Raw genomic sequence first — 21093 nt, 5'->3', positions numbered from 1 at the left:
AGGGGGGGACCGCTGCTGGAAGGTGGGGCTTTTTTTTAATTAGAACCAGTGGGTTCCGTCGGGGGAAGAAGATGAAGTTTATAATTTAATAGGAAAACGCAGTATATTTTCATTAACACTAAAAATTATTTCTCAACTTTTAACTATTTTTTTAAAACACTAATAATTTAATCCGGGTAAAAATAACATGCAAATTTAATCGCAAACATAACACAAATCAACGTGGAAACACATTCAAAAAAACAAATATGCATATGCTCTACGAGTTTCGACATAAACTAAATCGGAATACCTCGATTTATTTTTTTTGAAATATCGAAAATTTGAAATTTTGAGCCCGAAAGAAGGAATCCACAACAATCGAAGGCTTGGGTTGTATGCGGGACCTATGCTCTTCACTTTTTGTGTGACGGGGGGCCCAAGGAATTTATTTTTTTTAATCGGAGGGGGGGACCGCTGCTGGAAAATGGGGTTTTTTTTTAATTAGAACCAGTGGGTTCTGTCGTGGGGAAGAAGATGAAGTTTATAATTTAATAGAAAAACACAGTATAATACTACGTTTTCCTAAAACGTAGTACTATACTGCGTTTTCCTATAAAAAAAACAAATTATTAAATAAAACGTAGTATAATACTGCGTTTTATGTAGAAATATAACTTCTGCTTTTTTAACTGTATAAACGTATTTTATGTCCAAAAATCCATTATTTCAGTTTCGGACTCCCAAATATATATATGGGAGCTAGAACAAAGAATACTTTCATTAATTTTAGTAGTTGTCAATCTTTCAAGTCATCATTCTTAAAAATGCACAATTTGTTGTCTATACATAGTTGTGACGACCCAAAGGGTCATCACCTGTATTCCTACTCACTCTGTATTTCTGAGGCCGTGAAAACCTCACTTGGGGGTTGCCTCGAGTTTGTGTGCACAGTCCGGGCGCGTAGGCGGAACGTTTAAATATGAATTTGTGAGGAAAATAATAAAATTTTGATGTTTTAATTAATTAAGTTTGACTTTGGTCAACGTTTTGGGCAAACGGACCCGGACTCGTGATTCGACAGTCCCGGAGGGTCCGTAGGAAAATATGAGACTTGGGGGTGTGCCCGGAATCAAATTCCGAGGTTCCGAGTCCGAGGAATGAATTTTTACGTGAAATTGTTTTCTGAAAATAATTAAAGAATTGGAAAGTGTTATTTGTTTAGAAGACTGTGCTGTTGGGCTCGTATTTTGGTTCCGACGCCCGGCACAAGTCTTAAATATGAGTTAAGCAATTGCTGTGAAGTTTGGTTAGATTTGGACGTCATTTGACGTGTTTTGAGCTAGAAGCAGTAAAATTTGATGTTTCATGGAAATTGGAAGGAAATCATGGGTCTTGAGGCCTAATTCGATGTAGTTTTGGCAATTTGATCGCACGGATGAGTCCGTAGGATATTTTTGGAGTTATGTGCATGTTTGGGTTGGAGCCCCAAGGGCTCGGGTGAGTTTTGAGTGGGTCCCGGGAGGGTCTTAGACTTAAAAGTATCAGAAAATTTGCAGGTCCGGGTGTTGCAGGCCCCTAGCGCGGCCGCAGTCATTTCCGCGCGGTCCGCCCTGGAAGCCGCGCGGCCGCGGTGCATTTCTGCGCAGTCCGCGTGGCTAGGTTCAGAGGGCCAGTGAATTATAGGTCGACCAGCGCGGCCGCGCACCAAATCAGTGCGGTCCGCGCTGGGTAGGTTCAGAGAGTCATTTTTTCTTCCCTTCCTCGGCGCGGCCGCGGTGCATTTTTGTGCGGTCCGCGCCACCCTTCAGTAAAGTATATAAAGTCGGGATTTTCAATTTTTTTTCACTTTTTCAAAACCCAAAACATAAGTGGCAATTTTCCAAACGATTCTTCTTCTTCAAAACGATTGGTAAGTGATTTCTAACTGATTTTCTATACTCCTTAACATCCTTAAACATAATTTCAACTTCAAACCAAGGATTTTAATGGGGGAATTTGGGAATTTAGGGTAGAACTAGGGTTCCTAAATTTGGGGATTTTGGACCTCAATTTGAGGTCCGATTCTAAAATAACTTACATATTTGAGTTCATGGGGGAATAGGTAATCGGGTTTTGACCACGTGGGCCCGGGGGCATTTTGGGAAATTTTGAGTAAAACTTTGGGAAATTCACTTTTCATGCATCCAAGCTTATTAGATTAGCCTTTGTTGATACACTCAAGTAATCTGTGACTAGATTCGAGCGGTTTGGTGGTGAATTCGAAGGGTAAAGCTATACTAGAGGATTGAGTTGAGTTTGGAGCATTTGAGGTAAGTGTTTGATCTAACTTTGCATTGAAGGATTAGGAGTAGAGTGTTATTATTTGCTAATTGCTAAATGATCGAGTACGGTGTATAGGCATGGTGACGAGTATCTATACGCCGGTGTCTAGCATGACCGTGGGTCCTTGTTTGTACTTATCCTGATATTGTTATGACTCTTCCATGTTAATTGACAAATTCTATGCAATGTGAAGAGTATGAGGACTAGATATGAATTGTAAATTCTTTGGAGCGTTGGCTCGAACGATAATAAGATTATTGAGTAAGAAATGAAAGAAAGAGAAAGTGATATGATTAATCCCTGGCCGGGATGGTTTGAGTATATTCCCCCTTGCCGAGATGTGAAAGTGTTGTTGTTGCTCCCTTGTCGGGATTTAGCTTTTAATTGTGTAATTCCCTTGCCGGGACATTTCTTATTATTTGTTTATCCCCTCGCCCCGTTTGGTTGTGATTAGCGTTTGGGTGAGGAAGAGTGATAATGCACGAAGGGTCATTCCGTGCCATGCTTGATTATATTTGCACGAAGGGTCATTCCGTGCCATGTTCTGATTATATTTGCACGAAGGGTCATTCTGTGCCATGCTTGATTATATTTGCACGAAGGGTCATTCCGTGCCATGCTTTAATTATTTATGCACGGAGGGACATTCCGTGCTCTGATTTGATTATAATTGCACGAAGGATCATTCCGTGCCATGATATGAGAGTTATGTGAGGGAAAGCACGAAGGGTGATGCCGTGCACTTTATTTGATTGCTTTTGGTGAGAATGAGAGTAAAAGCACGAAGGTTGATGCCGTGCAACTGTTGATTTTCCTGCTCTCATTAACTATTGTTATTGCCCTGTTTCTTACTTAAATTGTCAATTTTATATCCGGACTGTACTCCCCCCATAGTATGCTCCCCTCCCTCTTAACTGTTTAACTTCTGTATTCTTTCCTTGTATTGCTTATATATATACATTGAACTGTACAGGTTGATTCGGTAGTCCTGTCTAGCCTCGTCACTACTTCGTCGGGGTTAGGCCAGGCACTTACCAGCACATGGGGTCGGTTGTGCTGATGCTACACTTCTGTGCTCTTTTGCACAGATCGCGGTACCGGAGCAGCTTTTGGACCACAGCAGTAGGATATTGATCGGGATCTGACTTCCGTCCAGGGACTTACGAGGTAGCCTAGCTGGCGTTCGCAGGCCGGAGTCCCTTTCTATGTTTTCAGTTTGTCTTCATTGTACCGAGACAGACATTTAGGCATTTTCTATTCAGACTTGTTTGTAGCACTCTTTAGTAGTTCGTGAGATAGCGACTCCAGTCTTAGGTAGAGAAATATTAAACTTCCGCATTTTGGGTTTTCAGTTATTATATTTTTTTTTTTAAAGACTTCCGCATTTATTTAAAGACTCGTTGTTTTATTATTGTTGTGTTGTCATCCGAAAATGTTTAAAATGTTTGGCTTGTCTAGCTCCGTTAGTAGGCGCCATCACGACTCCCGATGGTGGAAAATCCGGGTCGTGACAATAGTTAAATGTGAAAGAAAGAAAAATCCAACTGACACAGTGAATCATGTCTGTCAACGGTGCCAGATAGCCCTAAAGTGAGGGCTCTGATTCAGAAATAGATTTTTCTGAACTTTCAATCGATGACAATCATGATGTCTTCTTGACCAAGTCTTGGCACTACCAATTTGAGATCTCCAAGCGAAAAATATAAAAGAGAACTTTCACGAGAGCAGAAGGAATATTGGCTCTTATGTCCTTCTTTCATGTTCGCTTGAAACATACTCGTTGTTGCTTTCGTACTTGATGGCTTCTGAATATTATTGAAGTCATTTTTAAAAAGTGCAAAAATAGAATATGTTGTGGGAGACTACGTGGGAGTTCGGAAATAAGAATTGTCAATTTTCCAAAAAAATGTGAAAGAAAAATTTATGTAAAAATGCTATTTGAAAATTAGAGTTGTGTTTGGATATAAATATAATTTTGGGTTGTTTTTGAATTTTTGTGAGTGATCTGAGTGGAAATATTGAAAAACAACCTTTTGGAGTTTTTCAAATTTTCAAAAAATTCCAAAATTCATTTTCCAGTGAAAATTGAAAAAAATTTGGCCAAATACTGATTTCGAAAAAAAAAGTAAAAAAATTCTTATGTCCAAACGGGCTCTAATTTTAATCGTTTTCCACTTCTAGTGATCTTGACTTTGAACTCGTAATACTCTGATTCAGGTGGTGGGTTAACACCCCTAGTGGCAGTGGTGGATTCATAGTGTCAATTACGAATTCACATGAATTCAGTAGTTTTTTGCTCATATCCTATGTATTGTTATGGGTTGCTTTCCAGCCATGCCCCATGACTCCTTGGATGTGTCCCGTGGCGTCCTAGTAAGCCTCCCAACGCCTAGCGACACGGACCGCCCCGTAGCACTTGGCTGCGCCAAGTGACAAGCGCGCATGTGCCTCTGTCGCCCCACCGATATCCCTCGCCAGCGCCCAGCCGCAGGCAGATGCCAACAGTGCCACGCGCGCAGACAACTCCGCGTGCGCATACCATGATGCCAAAGACAAGGTTGCTGACAACGGACTTGTTTCTACCTTGTAGAAAACTAAGTCCTTTTTATTGTAAATATAGAGTAGTTTTATTTCATGTACTTCCATTATGTTCCTCTAGCTTAGTTAGGTCTACTCTTGTAACTCTGGTTTATTTTTTTTAAGCACTATTAGGGGGGATCAAGCAAACAATTCTCTGTACTGGTGTCTCACCCCCTCGACACCGTGTTGCTTTTTTGTAATAGCTTTCATTAATGCAATCAAGCTTTCTTTCATTCTCAATTCTCATTTCTGTTCTCTCAATTGCTCTTGACATTGGTTTTCCCGTATGGCACTAACAATCTCGTCTAGCGTACGAAGGGGACCTCAGTTGGCGGACAGTAACTGCACTGACATCAGTCGATTAGCCTTACGTCGCCCTTCTAAGGAATCTCAGGAAGGCGCCGCATAACAGTTGGTATCAGAGCCTAGGCTAGACATCGGACGAGGGAACACATTGCCATTACCACCATTTCTGACCATGGTGAATCACGTGGACCGCATTGCGTCCCTTGAAGAGACGGTTGACGTATTACGGCCCATCATGGATACGGTACTTGAACTAAGAACCAGCCTAGTGCAAAGGTAGGACGACCTGGACCACAGAATGCTCCAGGCCAAAGTTGACATAGAAAACATCAGTCACGACTCTGAGGGAGACCGGCAAACGGCAGCCACAGAGGCAGCCGAAATTTTTGGCAAATTCGAGGGCCTCTAACAGGAGCGTGCCGAGGATTTAGCCTACAGGGTACAAGAGGCAAACAGGGTGACTACCATGCAACAAACTATAGACAACTTGACAGGTCAACTCAATGTTGTCAATGTTGTTTTACAAGGCCTGCTTCAAGGAGGCGGAAACCAAATTGGGGGTGCTGTGAACCTCGCCCCCGTGACACAAAAACTGAAAATTCCTGAGCCAAAGCCATACAATGGAGCTAGGAGTGCCAAGGAAGTGGAAAACTTCATCTTTAACATCGAACAGTACTTCGATGTCGTTGGGGGCCTAGAAGAAGCTAAGAAGGTAGCAATTGCTGCCATGTATCTTCAGGGTGATGCTAAACTCTGGTGGCGGGTGAAGTACGAATCCATCAGGGCCGGTGAAGATGTTCTCGAGACATGGGCAGAACTGAAGGCGGTCATATGCCTATAGTTTTTCCCCGAAAATGTTGAATACAACGCAAGGAGAAAGCTATAGGAGCTCCGCCAGACCAAATCAGTGCGGGACTACGTGCGGGAATTCTCCACGCTCATGCTAAACATACGTGACATGGGGGACAAAGACAAACTCTTCACCTTCCTGGAAGGGTTGAAACCTTATGCCCGTATGGAGCTGCAAAGACAAAGGGTAGATATTTCTTTCATTCTCAATTCTCATTTATGTTCTCTCAATTGCTCTTGACATTGGTTTTCCCGTAAGGCGCTGACAATCTCGTCTAGCATACGGAGGGGACCTCAGTTGGCGGACAGTAACTACACTGACATCAGTTGCTTAGCCTTACGTCGCCCTTCCAAGGAATCTCAGGAATGCGCCGTGTAACCGTATATATGAAGAAATAAACTAAATATTTATATATATTTGATTATGAACTCAGTTATTAATATAGTATTATTAACTTGAGATCGTTGTAAGAACTCATAAATTCAAATTCTAAATTCAGCTTTGCCTCTGAATATTCTTCTATAATCGCTAGGATTATGGCGGTATATTTTTTTTTCAACAAAAGAGGAATCACAAGTTTTTGGTATTTAAGATTCTAAATTGAGATATTCTTTCGAAGGCTCAAAATAGTAAAAGCTTTAAAATAGGTATAAGATTTAGGATCTACTACAAGAACTCTATCCCTCTTGTTTAATTTTATAAATTATAAATATAAAGCAGTAATGGAAAGATTTAATCAACAAAAAAGAAATTAAAAAAATATCTCTCTTTCTCTTTCCTATTTCAAGATTTCTTTCCAAACCCCATTTCACTGGCAAACATCATTAAAACCTTGAACCTTTGTCTCACCACCAAATTAGGAAACTCAGCTTTAAGGACTTGATTCAGAACTAGATTTCCAATAAATATAAGGTATGTATCTTCTCTTTAATATGCAGGTGTGCAATGAAATTTAATTTCAATCAAACACTTTCGACGAAACTTTCTTAGCTTGTTAAATTTTCTCTCCTTCACCATGAAAGTTATTCACTAAGCAAAATCTTTAATTGATATGTCTAAATAAGGTTTATCAATGGTCATTCAATAATCTGTATAAATTTTGTTGAACAACTTTTAGAAATGTATCTTAATTACTAACCTCTAATTAACATGAGGAATTGATAACAAAAGGCAAGACTAACTACATATCTACATCATTTATTTGAATTACCTGAAAAGATCAGGAGAACCTTAGCGTAACGGTAAGAATTATCGCGTATGACAAAGTCACAGTTCGAACTATAGACTACTTACAATAGAATCTATATGGTCCGTCCCTTATCAAAATTCACCTCCAGTGATAATGGTACTAGTTCACACGTTACGGGTAGATTCCTCTTACTTAAGAAATGGAAGGGGACACTTCACCAATCACCACATGATGGATCAAGTATGAGAAAAATGGCGGAGGTAGAAGCCCCATGCCAGTACAGCCGAACCTAGATACTTTTGCTCAAATAATGTATTTGTGTTAAGAAATTCATTAACAAATATTAAATTTAGAACTCAGTTATCATATTGAAATCTTGAGTCCGCCTCTGGTGAGAGCCTATGACTTATAGGAGTTGTATAAGCAATCCGACAAATATAAGACTTGTATGCATCATGTTCATAGGAGTTGGCCTTTATTTTAATTTTTTGTGCAGGATAATTCATGCACTGATTTGATATAATGCATGCAATGCACAATTCCCATTGATTTGATATATGAAAACAAGGAACCCGAACATTTATTTATGCAAATGAATTCAGTATTTTTTTTCCTCCTAAAATATTTTTCTTTTACATTTTGATATTTCAGGAGGAAAACAGGAAAAGGAAAAGGAATATATACCATGAAAGGAGCAGCAGTTATAGTTACTATCACCTCAACAACAACAATCATGACAATGTTGTTGTTCTTCTTGATCGATGTCTCAACTGTAGCAGCAGGATTCCCAGACACAAAGACTGTTGTAGTAACCAACAACCACACAAATTACCTAAGCATCCGATGCTTCTCCTTCGACGACGATGGTGAAGTTAGGCATCTGAATAAAATGGGAAGTTTCAACATCAGTGTAGAAATCAGGAAATTCTTCCCTTCTTCCACCATGTACAATTGCTCCACAAACATGGGAACTTTCGTCGCTTTTCGATCCGACTACGAATGCATTAGTCATTCAACACCTTGTGAATGGAGGTTTGATGAGGAGTTCACATATCTCTACAATCCCAAGGATGAAGAGTGGGTTATTCATGAATATAATCCCAATTATGAGTCCCTTAAAAGAGGAGGAGTCATCAAAGGGTATTACGTTAACTAACATTACAGAAACATACAAGCTTAAATGGAACAACATAGACAGTGAAGATTCAGATAGTCGACTCCAACTTGCTTCGACCATCAGAATCCACGACTAAAGAATGTACCTAGAGAATGTCTTATAGATAGGGTAGGGAGAAAAATAAAGTTGGTTATGACATGTAAGATAACTAGAATATTTAGTGAAAGATTGTAGACAATTGTAGCTAAAGCTGAGGAAGGGGAGCTTTGGCGTAACTGGTAAAGTTGTTGCGATGTGACCAGGAGGTCACAGGTTCGAGCCGTGGAAATAGCTTCTTGCAGAAATGCAGGGTAAGGCTGCGTACGATAGACTCTTGTGGTCCGGCCCTTCTCCGGACCCCGCGCATAGCGGGAGCTTAGTGCACCGGGCTGCCCTTTTTTGTAGCTGAAGCTGAGGTCCCTTTAGGAATTCAACTTGGGACACTGCAAAGCTTCATGGATAGCTTCGCTTCCTCGTAAGCAAGCTATGTTTAGTATGCAATAGTTGTATCCTATCATGTATTCATCAAGTGATAAATAAATTTATCGATTAATCCACATTTTGGTAGCCACATACAGAATTGGTACAAAGCCTTAACCAAGATGTGGCAATTAATTGATACCAAAAGCTGATTTGGGACTCCCTTTCCATCAGTCATTGTTAGGAATGCCTTCTAAAACCATGAATATAATTGTGAAAAAGGAGCAAAGAAGTACCACAATGTCAACATCTCGTTGGAGTATGTGGTTATATCTCGGCCTCCCTTCTTGATGTGTCATAGTTGTGTTTTGAGTTCAAAGATTTAAGATGAATAAGACTAACTAGGCACAGAAGTGAATCCATACTTAAGCTTTCTACCACTTCTTGGGCGCAGTGAAACACGTGTTTTATCTTCGTCTAGACAGCAGAAATATTGTCTTTCCATGTTCTGATTCCTTCCAACGACTCAACTTAGGACGATTCTTCCTTTAAACATGCAGCAATCTCAATAGACCAGCTCTGTGACATGTCTTAGTATTTACCAGCTTATAACTCACAAGTTACGGCCAGAGGATTTCAAACTTAGTATTTGGATCACAGTGCATTTGTTATGGTTGTTCTTAAGAGAATTCATCAGCAGGTTGCGCATCAGAAACATACTCTTCCAATTTAGAGAGCAACATAATCTCATTGAGCGTTCTATATATTGCCTGAGATTGGGGGTGTGAGTCATCAGCAACCACAAATTCGTAAAAATTACCATCGACCTCTATCAAACTATATCCTGGATTCTTCTTGACGCCTTTAGCTCTCATCAAAGTTCTAACCATTCTAACATCAGCCCATTTCCTCTCATCTGCGCACAGACTTGCAAGAAGCACATAAATACCACTATCTTGAGGATCTAATTCTATAAGTTTCTCCGCAGCGACCTTGGCCAGCTCAACATTTCCGTGCATCCGACAACCATTAAGCAGAGCACCCCAAACAGCTTTATCGGGTTCCATTGGCATTTGTTTTATAAGATTATAAGCTTCTTTCAGATGCCCAGATCTACTCAGTAAATCAACCATGCAAGCGTAGTGTATCACCTCGGCCAACAATCCATTTAATTCCATGCTCCTAAAGTATTCCCAGCCTTGATTGACCAATCCACCATGAGCGCATGCCGATAAAACACCCACAAATGTGATGCTATCGGGCTTGAATCCCATACATTTCATTTGTTCAAAAAGAGTGAGGGCCTTCTCAGCGAGCCCATGAGAAGCACATCCTACGATTACTGAATTCCAAGAGACCAAATCTCTTTCTGGCATTTCGTGAAAGAGCTCTCGAGCAACATCCATGCTTCCACATTTGCCGTACATGTCTATTAATGCGTTTGCCAAGATCACACTGTATTTAACCCGTTTTTGCTTAATATAGTAATCATGAATTCGTCGAGCAAAATCCAAAGAACCAGATTGAGCACAAGCAGAGAGCACAGAAACCAAAGTGCTCTCTATGGGAACCAAACCTTGTTTCTCCATTTCATGAAAGAGTTCAAGGGCCTCCCAAGGTCTATTATTTTGCGAGTAGCACGCAATCAGCGCAGTCCAAGAAACTATATTTCTCTCAGGCATATCACTAAAACACATTTTTGCCATGTCTACCTCCCCATTTTTGGCATAGCCGTGGATCATACTTGTCCAAGAAAAGACATCCTTTATTTCCATCTTATCGAAAATCTCTTTAGCCATAGGCAAACAACCACACTTCACATACATATCCAATACAGCATTCATCAAATTAAGACTGCATTTCACACCTCTTTTCTCCACGAGTTCATGAACCGATTTCCCCAAAGTCAAATCCCCCTTCAACGAACACGCAGAAAACACCGTTATCATCGTAACATCATTAAACTCAACACCATTTGAACACATCAACTCAAACAACCCCAATGCCTCGTCAACCATATTCCTCTTCACATACCCATCAATCAAGCTAGTCCAGGTAACCACATCCCTCACAGGACTTTCATCAAATATCTTCTGTGCATCGACAACTTTCCCACTCTCTCCATAAAAATGAATCAAACCATTCCTCACAATCAAATCATTCAAGAATCCAACTTTCCAAATCCTACAATGCACTGAACCACCCACCCCCTCCAAAACCCTACACCCTTTCAACAGAAAAACATAACTTCTTTTATCCATTTCAACATTTTCCCTTACCATTCTCCTAAAAAACCAAAACCCCTTTTCAAAGAGCTGATTTTTAACATAACCCCTAATCATAGTATTCCAAATATACACATTGGGTTCAAGAACTTGAGAAAACAAAGCATTTGCATAGTGTATATCACCATTAATATCCAAAGCACAAAAGGATATGAGTCTACTGATTGGGAAAATGTGAGAGATTATGCCAGTGTGTATCATTTTGGCTTGAAGTTGCTTTAGTTGTGACATTGAAGTGCAAGATTCTATGAGGATAAGAGTTGGGTGAGTGATCACAAGATTTGGGTTTTGGTTTGAGTTCCATTTTGGTTGTGAGGAAAATAATAGCTTGTGAAAATGAGGGAAAGACTGGATTTTTTTTATGCATGGAAAGTGTGGGAATTTCATAAGAATAAGGAAAGAGGTGAGTGTTGTTCATCGATTCTGCAACAGCTCTTTTATGAGTGCTCAACAAACTGTTTTTGGCTGGTCAAATTTTTAGGGGGCAAGAACCAAATGTGTACCTCACTCTTTTGCATAGTTGAAAGGACTTAAGGACTAATTCGGGCTTATTCTCGTAAGCATTTTATCACACTACTGCTAATTCTTGTACTATCACATTGGAATGGTACTACACTGATATTTACTGTACTGTAATTGAAGTGGTAACTAACCGTTGTAAAAATCAATGCATATTTATATTAGGGCCGTTCAAAATCGAACCGTAATCATTACTCAAACCGTAAAAATGGCTTATTGGTATTGGCTAATCGGATTAGCACTTAGTAAACGGATTGAAATTATATAATTAACAGTTATCGATTCGGGGGCGGATTATTCAATTTCTATACCAGATAAATTGTATTGATAATTCACAGAAATTGGTTCGTAATGGGTAATAATATCAATATAAATTTATCTCGTGTTTTGTTTGAGGTATTAGCTAAAACTGGTATTATTTTATACCAAAATTTTGGTATAATTTATCTCATATAGAAGGTGAGATAAATTATCACTATTATAATCCTAATTTTAATGTGAGGATTATAATCATGGGATATTTTGATTTTGAACCAAATAACCCCTCGTCTAGTTATTGGGATAAAGATAATCTCGATATAAATTCAGGATAATTTTTGTCCCATATTTTATCGTGGGTATTAGCTAATACAGGATAATTTTTATATCAAAATTTTGATATTATATATCCCATATAGGAAGTGAAATTATAATCCCGGATATTCCTGCTCTGAACTAAAAGGAGTGGATTTCGTAAGGAAAGACTTCGTTTACTTCCTGCAAATTGCTTATGTAAGAACTAGTAGAAACTTCTTTAGTTTCTAACTTCATTCAAATAATCGGTTTGGGATCAAGAATCAGACTTTTTTCTTTTATTGCTTCTTTTATCGGCATGAGCCACCTCTTCTTTTTTCTGGAAAGTGGGCACCCTATCCTTTAAATTTAATTTAAGACAATTAATTTTGAAATTTTGGGTTTTAAATTCTAGTCGGTAACCAAAAAACTTTTATTTTACCCAAAAAAAAATGAATATTGGATTTAAATCTGGTGCAAATAATTGTCACGATCCGGAATTTTCATCATCGGGATCGTGATGGCGCCTAACATTTCACTTGCTGGGCAAGCCAACGTTAGAATAATTTACTTCTTTTAGCAGCTTAAACGATAACATTAATAACGAACTGTAATAGCATATATGTTCTAAGTACAAATGCGGAAGCTACACAGCCAACGTCTATTACAATTCCCCGAACCTGGTGTCACAAGTGCACGAGCTGCTAGAATAGTACATATAAAGGTTTGAAATAAGTACAAAGGTGTCTGAATAAAGTTGTACAGCTAAAAGAAAAGAGGATGGGAACTCCAGGAGCTGCGGGCACTGAACAGCCGTACCTCAAGTCTCTTCCGATCCGAGCTCGCTAGTAACTACCGCTGGGACCGTCTCCAAAATCTGCACAATGTGCAGAATGCAGTATCAATACAACCGACCCCATGTACTGGTAAGTGCCGAGCCTAACCTCGACGAAGTAGTGACGAGGCTAAGGCGGGTCACCTGCGCTAAAACAGAATAATCGAAATACGGTACAGAATTAAACAGCCAACAGGAAATGATAACCACGGCCTCGAAAATAAACCAGTGTCGTCCAAAATTAGCATTCTCTACCAGCTCAAATAAAAATACCGGAAAACAATGCAGCTCAAGAAATAGAAACATATAGGTTGTTGCGGCGCGCAACCCCGATCCCACCAAATAACATATAATCCTCCCTTATTCCACCATAACAATATCAATAACAGTAAATTATATGTGTGTGTGTGTGTGCGCGCGCGCGCGCGCGCGTTTATTGCGGTGCGCAACCCAGTCCCACCATATATCAATATCAATATCATAATTCACTCTTATTTCACCATATCAATCCACCCTTATTCCACATGTTGCGGCGTGCAACCCGATCCCACCGTACATACATATTCACCCTTATTTCACCATATCAATCCTCCCTTATTACACCTGTTGTGGCGTGCAACCCGATCCCACAATATCAGTGCCAAACAGTAAATGTACACAGTCAATTCAACAGGCTAAATCACAAGGCCTTTACGATAAATAAATACCAAACTGAACCAAGAAAAGGAACCTTGTTCAATATAGAATCTACACAAATAATACTACACAACGAGACCAAAACAGCAATTTACAGATAGAAGGTACAAACAAGTCAAATTAAGCAAATAGTAGGGATTAGGAAAACTATGAAAAGAGCTAACATGATTAACAGAAGAAAACGTTGATTAACACGTAACAATCAAGCATGGGAAGCATTTAGAGCATATAACAATTAAGATAGGAGGGAAAACAATTAAGGAAAAGCGATAAATCAAGGAAAAACAGATAATTCATTGGCGTATAAGCACTCGTCACCTTGCATATACGCCACTCACATGGGATTCACATAACACAAAGTCTGAGGGTTCCTAATTCCCTCAAGTCAAGGTTAGACACAACATTTAACTCGCTCCAAAAGCCACTCAATGCTCAATCACAATTTTGCCTTTCAAACACGCCTCCGAACCAACAATATCTAGCAAATTAGCAACCAAACATTTCAAAATAGCCTTAGGAATCACCCACGATCGATAAGAATTCAATTTAGGCAATTATTGAAAAGTCAACAAAAGTCAACACCCGGGCCCGCTTGGTCCAACCCCGAAATTCAGACCAAAAGCCGATCACACATTCACCCCCGAGCCCGGATATGTAATTGGTTTTGGAATCCGACCTCAATTTGAGGTATAAATCCCCAACTATACCAAAATCCCTAGTTCTACCCAAAACCCCAATTTCCACCATGAAAACCCTAGATTTTAGGTTGAAATCTCGTCAAATAAAATAAAAGATGGAAAGAAATTAGTTTAGAATCACTTACCAATGATTTGGGGAAGAAAAGCTCTTTGGAAAATCGCCTCTTATGGTTTAGGTTTTGAAAATTTAAAAAATGGGAGAAAAATCCCGTCTAAGTCACTTTTACCAGCTACAGATGTCGCTAATGTGACCTAGGCTTCGCAAATGCGAAGCCCACAAATGCGAGAAATCCATATCATTTGCGAAGATTCTCCTATTTCTGCCATCTTTGCATGCAAAGAAAAGTTCGCAAATGCAAACTAAGCTGGCCGCAAATGCGATCCAATGATCGCAAATGTGAAGACTGCCTCCCCCATCCCAATTCGCAAATGCGAATGCTGGCCTTCCCAGCCACTCTTCGCACGTGCGATGAGTGGATCGCAAATGCAAAACCCAACAGTGGTCGCAAATGCGACTTGACCTCGCATTTGCGAGGTCTGAGGCTTGCAACAAAAATCTGATGCACAGCAGTGTTCTAAGTCCTATTTTCACTCTGTAGCCTATCCGAAACTCACCCGAGCCCTCGGGGCTCAAAACCAAACATGCACAAGTCTTAAAACATCATATGAATTTGCTCACTCGATCAAATCGCCAAAATAACACCTAGAACTATAAATTTAGCACCAAATCGAATGAAATTCTCAATAACACTTTGAAATTTTTATTTTCGCAACCGGATATCCGAATCACGTCAAACCAACTTCGTTTCTCACCAAATTTTACAGACAAGCCATAAATATTATATTGAACTAGTACCGGGCTCCAGAACCAAAATATGAACCCCATACCAACAAGAGCAAACATCAATACTTTTCTTAAAAACCAATAATTTTTTTTGAGATTTCAATTTTTAACAAAAATTTATAACTCGGGCTAGGGACTCCGAATCCGATTTCGGGCAAACGCCAAGGTCCCATATTTCGATACGGACTCACTGGGACTATTAAAGCACAAATCCGGACCCGTTTACCAAAAATGTTGATCGAAGTCAACTCAAATGAAGTTTTAAATCAAAAATCCTTATTTTTATCAACTTTCAACACAAAAGCTTTGCGGAAATACGCTCGGACTGCGCACGCAATTCGAAGAGGGATAAAATGAGGTTTTTAAGGCCTCGAAATACAGAGGTTAGTTTTAAATCATAAGATGACCTATCGGGTCATCACAATAATCTACCCCCTAAACTTTGCTTTAAAAATTAAATTTCCCCCTCAACTTTGAACAATAGATATTACCATCCTTATTTCTCATTTGACTTTTTAAAAAAGTATATTTTACCCTTTATATTATCATCATTTCTCTCAATCTTTTTTCTTTTTATTTTCTTAAATATCATAAAAAATTAAATTTATAAAACTCTATGTTATGAACTTACCTATCTAATAATTAATCTCATATTTAATATTTAAAAAAAAAGAATTAAGCATATAATTTAATGATGTTGAATAATGAAAATATAGCGGATAAAAAAAAATAAAATCTTCAAAACTATTAAAATTGGAGATATATTATGTAATATCAACTGCGCCTCAATCCAAAACAAGTTGGGATCGACAATATAAATTTTAATTCCTTTCATTTAGCTCAACTAATATCATCATCGTTATCAAAATAAAATAATTGTGTAATATATATATATATTTCACTTTATTTGTGCCCTATCGTTAGCTAAATCTACAATGATTTCAAGGCTTTATAGATTTTCCGAGATAACTTCCTTCCATGTAATTTTAGGTCTTTCATGTCCCTTTTTAACACTTTCCCTCATCATAGTTTCACACATACGGACATGTGCATTGTAGGACTATGTAGGACATGACAAAATTATCTCAAAGTGACCTTCTTTTGTTATCCTTAATGGCGAAATACATAAACGACCCCTTCAAGTTATCCTCAACGATCAGATAAACACCTTAACTGAGCCCGTTTTTAACTAGACCCCTAAAGCCTTCATAAAGTAAGTCAACTAAACACCCGACCTTGTCAGTCCACCTCGCGTGAAACACACTCGCGGATTTACATCAAATGAACAAATGGGAAAATGCCACGTGTAATTTTAATTAAAAAATTTGCCACCTAATATTTAATCCAAAAAGAAAAATGATAACTAAAAGAAGAAAGAAAACAAGAATTCCTAGAACCACCGCATGTCCTCCTTCTCCTCTCCCATTTCCTCTTTTTCTCCTTCACCATTTTTATTTTCACACCCTTTTTCTTTCTTTTTTTTTTTTACCATCTCCTTCAGATCCCTTTCCTTCATTGAGCATTAACCAAAATCGGGTTTTGCTCAAATGGTCAAAACCGCCGCCCAGCAGTCCTGCCATTTTCTTCCATCAGCCCCAACATTGGGGTTTTATTTTCTTCCATCAGCCCCAACATTGGGGTTTTACTCAAAAACCAGAATCTACAACAACCCAAGACCTTTTATCCATCTTCCTTCCCCGCCACTCCTCTCTCATTGCTGACTACATCTTCTTTATTCTTCTCCTAATCACCGCTACTTTCACCATATCCCCCGCCGACGTCGCTAATGACCACAACATCCCTCGTGCCCAACTTCTTCTCTACATGAGCAATTTAGCTACTTTTTTATAAAGTCACATTGGTCTCTCAAAAGATGGTTGAGTGCCTTTTCGCCGGTGGACGGTGAGTTGTTTGCTGGGTGGTACAGTGGCCGGAGTGACACTTTGGGTTGGCTGTTTGATGGACCGTCAGTGTGGGGGTTGGGGTAAATATTAGTTAGTCATTTAAGTCATTCACGCGCTGAAATTGGATTAAGAAACACACAATATGCCATGTCAACATGATGTGTTTAGTTGACTTACTTTATGAAAGCTTGAGGGAGTAATTATTTTTTGCCTACATTGTCCTTGGAGTAAATATTGTTGGAATATGTGTTATGAGTGTTTATGTGAGATAGTAAAGGTTAATATGGTCAATTCCATTGCTAACTAATGCTAAAAGGTGAATTTCTTAATTCGTGTGAAAACATCCAAAAAATCACTTATTTTGGACCGGAGGGGATAACAAACAACGTAAAATGAAAGTATTACACATAAAGAAAGAATAAAACAAAAAGGAAAAATGAAAAGCAATGTGGGAGGGTGCAAAAGAAATTTTGACTTATAAAAAGGATGAATTAGATTCCCAAAGGAGGAATTTAAACGTGCCATATGTCCAGTTACAGGCCAATTACCGTAAACTGCTTCTGAATCTGAATCTGACCAAAAAGTTAAAATTCTGAATTTGCTATTCAAAAATTTTTGAAACCAAATTTTGGACTAGATTTCGTAATCCAGTTTTGAGTCAGAGCACAGTGTTAATTGAATTTTGAACTTTTAACTTTCCCCCACGCGCTCCTTCAGAAATTTTATATCACTCTGACAAATGCTTACACATTGTGGGGAAGGAGGAAAAGGCACTGTTTATAAGGCAAAATGTGATTGGTTTAGGGCACTTGTCCTTCTCCACTTTACAGTTCACTTTTTTTTTAAAAAAAATAAATATATTTCTTGTTTGGTTTAAGGATAACGTATATTAAGTGGGTGTTTGGACATAAGAATCGTAAAATTCAAAAAATGATTTTTATTAAAAAGTGAAATTAATATTTGAAAGTTAGAACTGGGTTTGAACATGAATATAATTTTGGGCTGTTTTTGAACTTTTGTGAGTGATTTGAAGTGAAAATTTTAAAAATAGCCTTTTGAAGTTTTTCAAATTTTCTAAAATCTCCGAAATTAATCTTCAAGTGAAAATTGAAAATTTTATGGCCAAACGCTGATTGAGAAGAAAAGTAAATTTTTTTGTAAAAAAGTGAAATTTTTTGTATGGCCAAACAACTCCTAAGTAGGTTTTTGGACATAAGAATTGTAATTTCAAAAAAGTGATTTTTTTAAAGTGAAATGATATTAGAAAATTAGAGTTGTGTTTGAATATAAATACAATTTTGGGCTATTTTTGAATTATGTGAGAGATCTGAAATGAAAAATTTGAAAAATAACTTTTTGGAGTTTTTAAAATTTTTAAAATGCATTTTCAAGTAAAAATAAAAATTTTTATGTCCAAACATAATTTCAAAAAAAGTAAAAAGAATTCGAAAATAATGACATTTGTTTATGGCCAAACGGCCCTAATAAAATCAAAATAAAATGAGTGATTATTTTATCCCGTTATGATTGAATCTCGTAACTATTTTATCACATTGCTGATGTCCTTCTTAAAGGCTCTTCTCCTAAAGTCATTTAAAATTATATTCCTTACGCAAATAAAAATTTATCCAAGTATATTTGATGTAAATCAAAACACATAATTTATATGGAAAAGGGTCAAAACTGCCCCTAGACTCTTCGCTTAAGTTTAAAAGTACCCTCCGTCCACCTATTTTATAAAAATTGCCCTTACCGTTAAAAATCTGGCTCATTCATGCCCCTAACGTCAACTTTTCGGCCTACTCATACCCTAAAAATTAACAGCTCTATTTTGATTAAGAAAAAAATTTATTATTTATTATGTGTTAATTTCCTATTGGCTTAAATTAAAACCTCACCCCATATCCACTTATTAGCCTACTCCGTCTTAGATTTTCACCCTTCAACGCCCACGGATCTCCCTCTCCATCTCAAATTTTTCGGCCTTAATTTAATTTTTATTTTAACATTTTTTATTAAATCAATTTTCTGAGTGAAATCAGGTACTCTTTGAAATTAATGCTTCATTGTAAGATTTTATGGTTTAATAGGTTATTTTTCTGTCAATAGTAATAATCATTGAGCATTTGCAATATTTTTTGTTGTATATTTCCTGACAACTCTACATCCAATTTTGATTATACCAATGATTTATCTGGTCTCTGCTCTGACCTCGACCTTTTTCTTCTTCATTGGCTCACCATAGTCTGAACATCCGACCATGTCCATAAATTAAGCTATTGTACGAGGATGCTCTTCAGGTTATATCAACACCGTCAAATTTAAAAAAGAGACGGTTAAATCAAGAGAAATATTTGAGATCATATGCCTGAGAATATGAGAAAATACGACTTATTGGTGAATGTGACTGTAATAAATACTTGATTGAGCTTATTGTATGAAGCAGTAAAGTGTAGTAAGAAAAATTGATAGATGAATGATATTTCTGTGATGGAAAAAATAGGAGTATTGATGTGTACATTTAATATACAAAGAAATAGGAAGAGGAAGGTGGTTAACTATACAAGAGAGTTTTGTTTGCTTAGGGGAAAAAATGGGTGTATGAGAGTTCTAGTTAGTGGAATAATTTTGAAAAGAAAGAGGAGAAAGAAACGGAGGAAAAGGGTCTTAGAAGGTGGGTAAGTTTATTTTAACTTAGGCGAGTCTTAAGTTAGGCCAATGGGACGATGACACATGGAAATTAATTAAGTTTTTTTTGCCTAACAGGGTCTTTGAAAGTTGTATGACATAAAGTATTGGTGACAAAAAATTTTGGTTGTCTGAAAATAAAACTTTAATGACGTTTGTAGTGATTATTCAAATAGAGTGCAAGGTCAAAAAAAGGATGAGAAGAACAAGAAAAATATGAACGCTAACACGCTAGAAGGGGGAGGGTGGAGGAGGTGGGGGAGGGAGATTTTTTGAGATGGGGGGTATTATTGTACCAACTTCAATAGTCTAGGGGCAGTTTTGACCTTTTCTTCGTTATGACACGTGGAAATTAATTAATTTTTTTTATCTAACATGGCCGTTAGTCGTAAGGGCATTCTTGAGCCGAAAAGATAATGGTGAGGGCAATTTTTTCAAAGTAGGTGGACGGAGGGCATTATTGTACCAACTCCAATAGTCTAGGGACAGTTTTGACCCTTTTCCGTAAATTATATCATATCATGTCTATCTTATTTTTAGTCCAATAAATCGAATACCTATGCGTACAAGTACATCTACTAAATAATTTGTCATTATTAATTCTCGCATTATAATTTCCATATAACTTGTTAACAAACCAATCTAACGCCTAACTGAATACATTTTCCGATGAACATAGTGTGATAGTTACACACAAATACAAACAAACATGCATTTGGTATTCTACACCAAATCAAATAAATGTAAAATATATGTCCTTCATACACATATTTATCATTTATTCCAGTAACATGGTTAAGTATTATACTCTTATGTATTTTAATTTTAATTCTTAATCTAAGATTAAATAATTTAATTTTGGCATAAGCATCGAATGCAAGTAAATATTTATCTTACAATCAATAGGGTTAATTTCATATATGGTTCTTGGACTTTACCATTATAATAAACTCAAAAGATTATTTTTGGTCACATTAAGGTAATTAACTTTATTCATTAGTGGGAGTGATTTTATTATCCATTTTAAACTATAAAGATAATTTCACAAATTTTTCTTGAGTTTTTATAACTTTTTATACATGAATCTCCCTTCTTTGATATTTAATGTAACAAAAGCAAAGGCATGTTTAGAATTTAAAGTATATGAATTCAAATTTCAAACACATGTAATCTAATTTAATAGATTCACCATTTATTATTTATACTTATCTAGTAACTTTTTTAATTATACAAAGTCTAAATCAAAACTATTGAATCAAATTAATCA

General features: G+C 37.5%; 1 protein-coding gene across 1 annotated transcript; it reads right to left on the bottom strand.

Moving 5' to 3' along the window:
• Positions 1-9485: 9485 nt before the first annotated feature.
• LOC109241301 (pentatricopeptide repeat-containing protein At2g22410, mitochondrial-like) lies at positions 9486-11087 on the bottom strand. The gene has a single exon (XM_019408025.1). The coding sequence runs from the start codon at positions 11085-11087 to the stop codon at positions 9486-9488; it is 1602 nt and encodes a 533-aa protein (XP_019263570.1).
• Positions 11088-21093: the final 10006 nt, after the last annotated feature.

Source organism: Nicotiana attenuata, unplaced genomic scaffold (genome assembly GCF_001879085.1).
Source record: "Nicotiana attenuata strain UT unplaced genomic scaffold, NIATTr2, whole genome shotgun sequence".
Taxonomy (NCBI): domain Eukaryota; kingdom Viridiplantae; phylum Streptophyta; class Magnoliopsida; order Solanales; family Solanaceae; genus Nicotiana; species Nicotiana attenuata.
The sequence above is the reverse complement of the archived record's forward strand: the minus strand, read 5'-3'. Positions and strand labels throughout refer to the sequence as shown.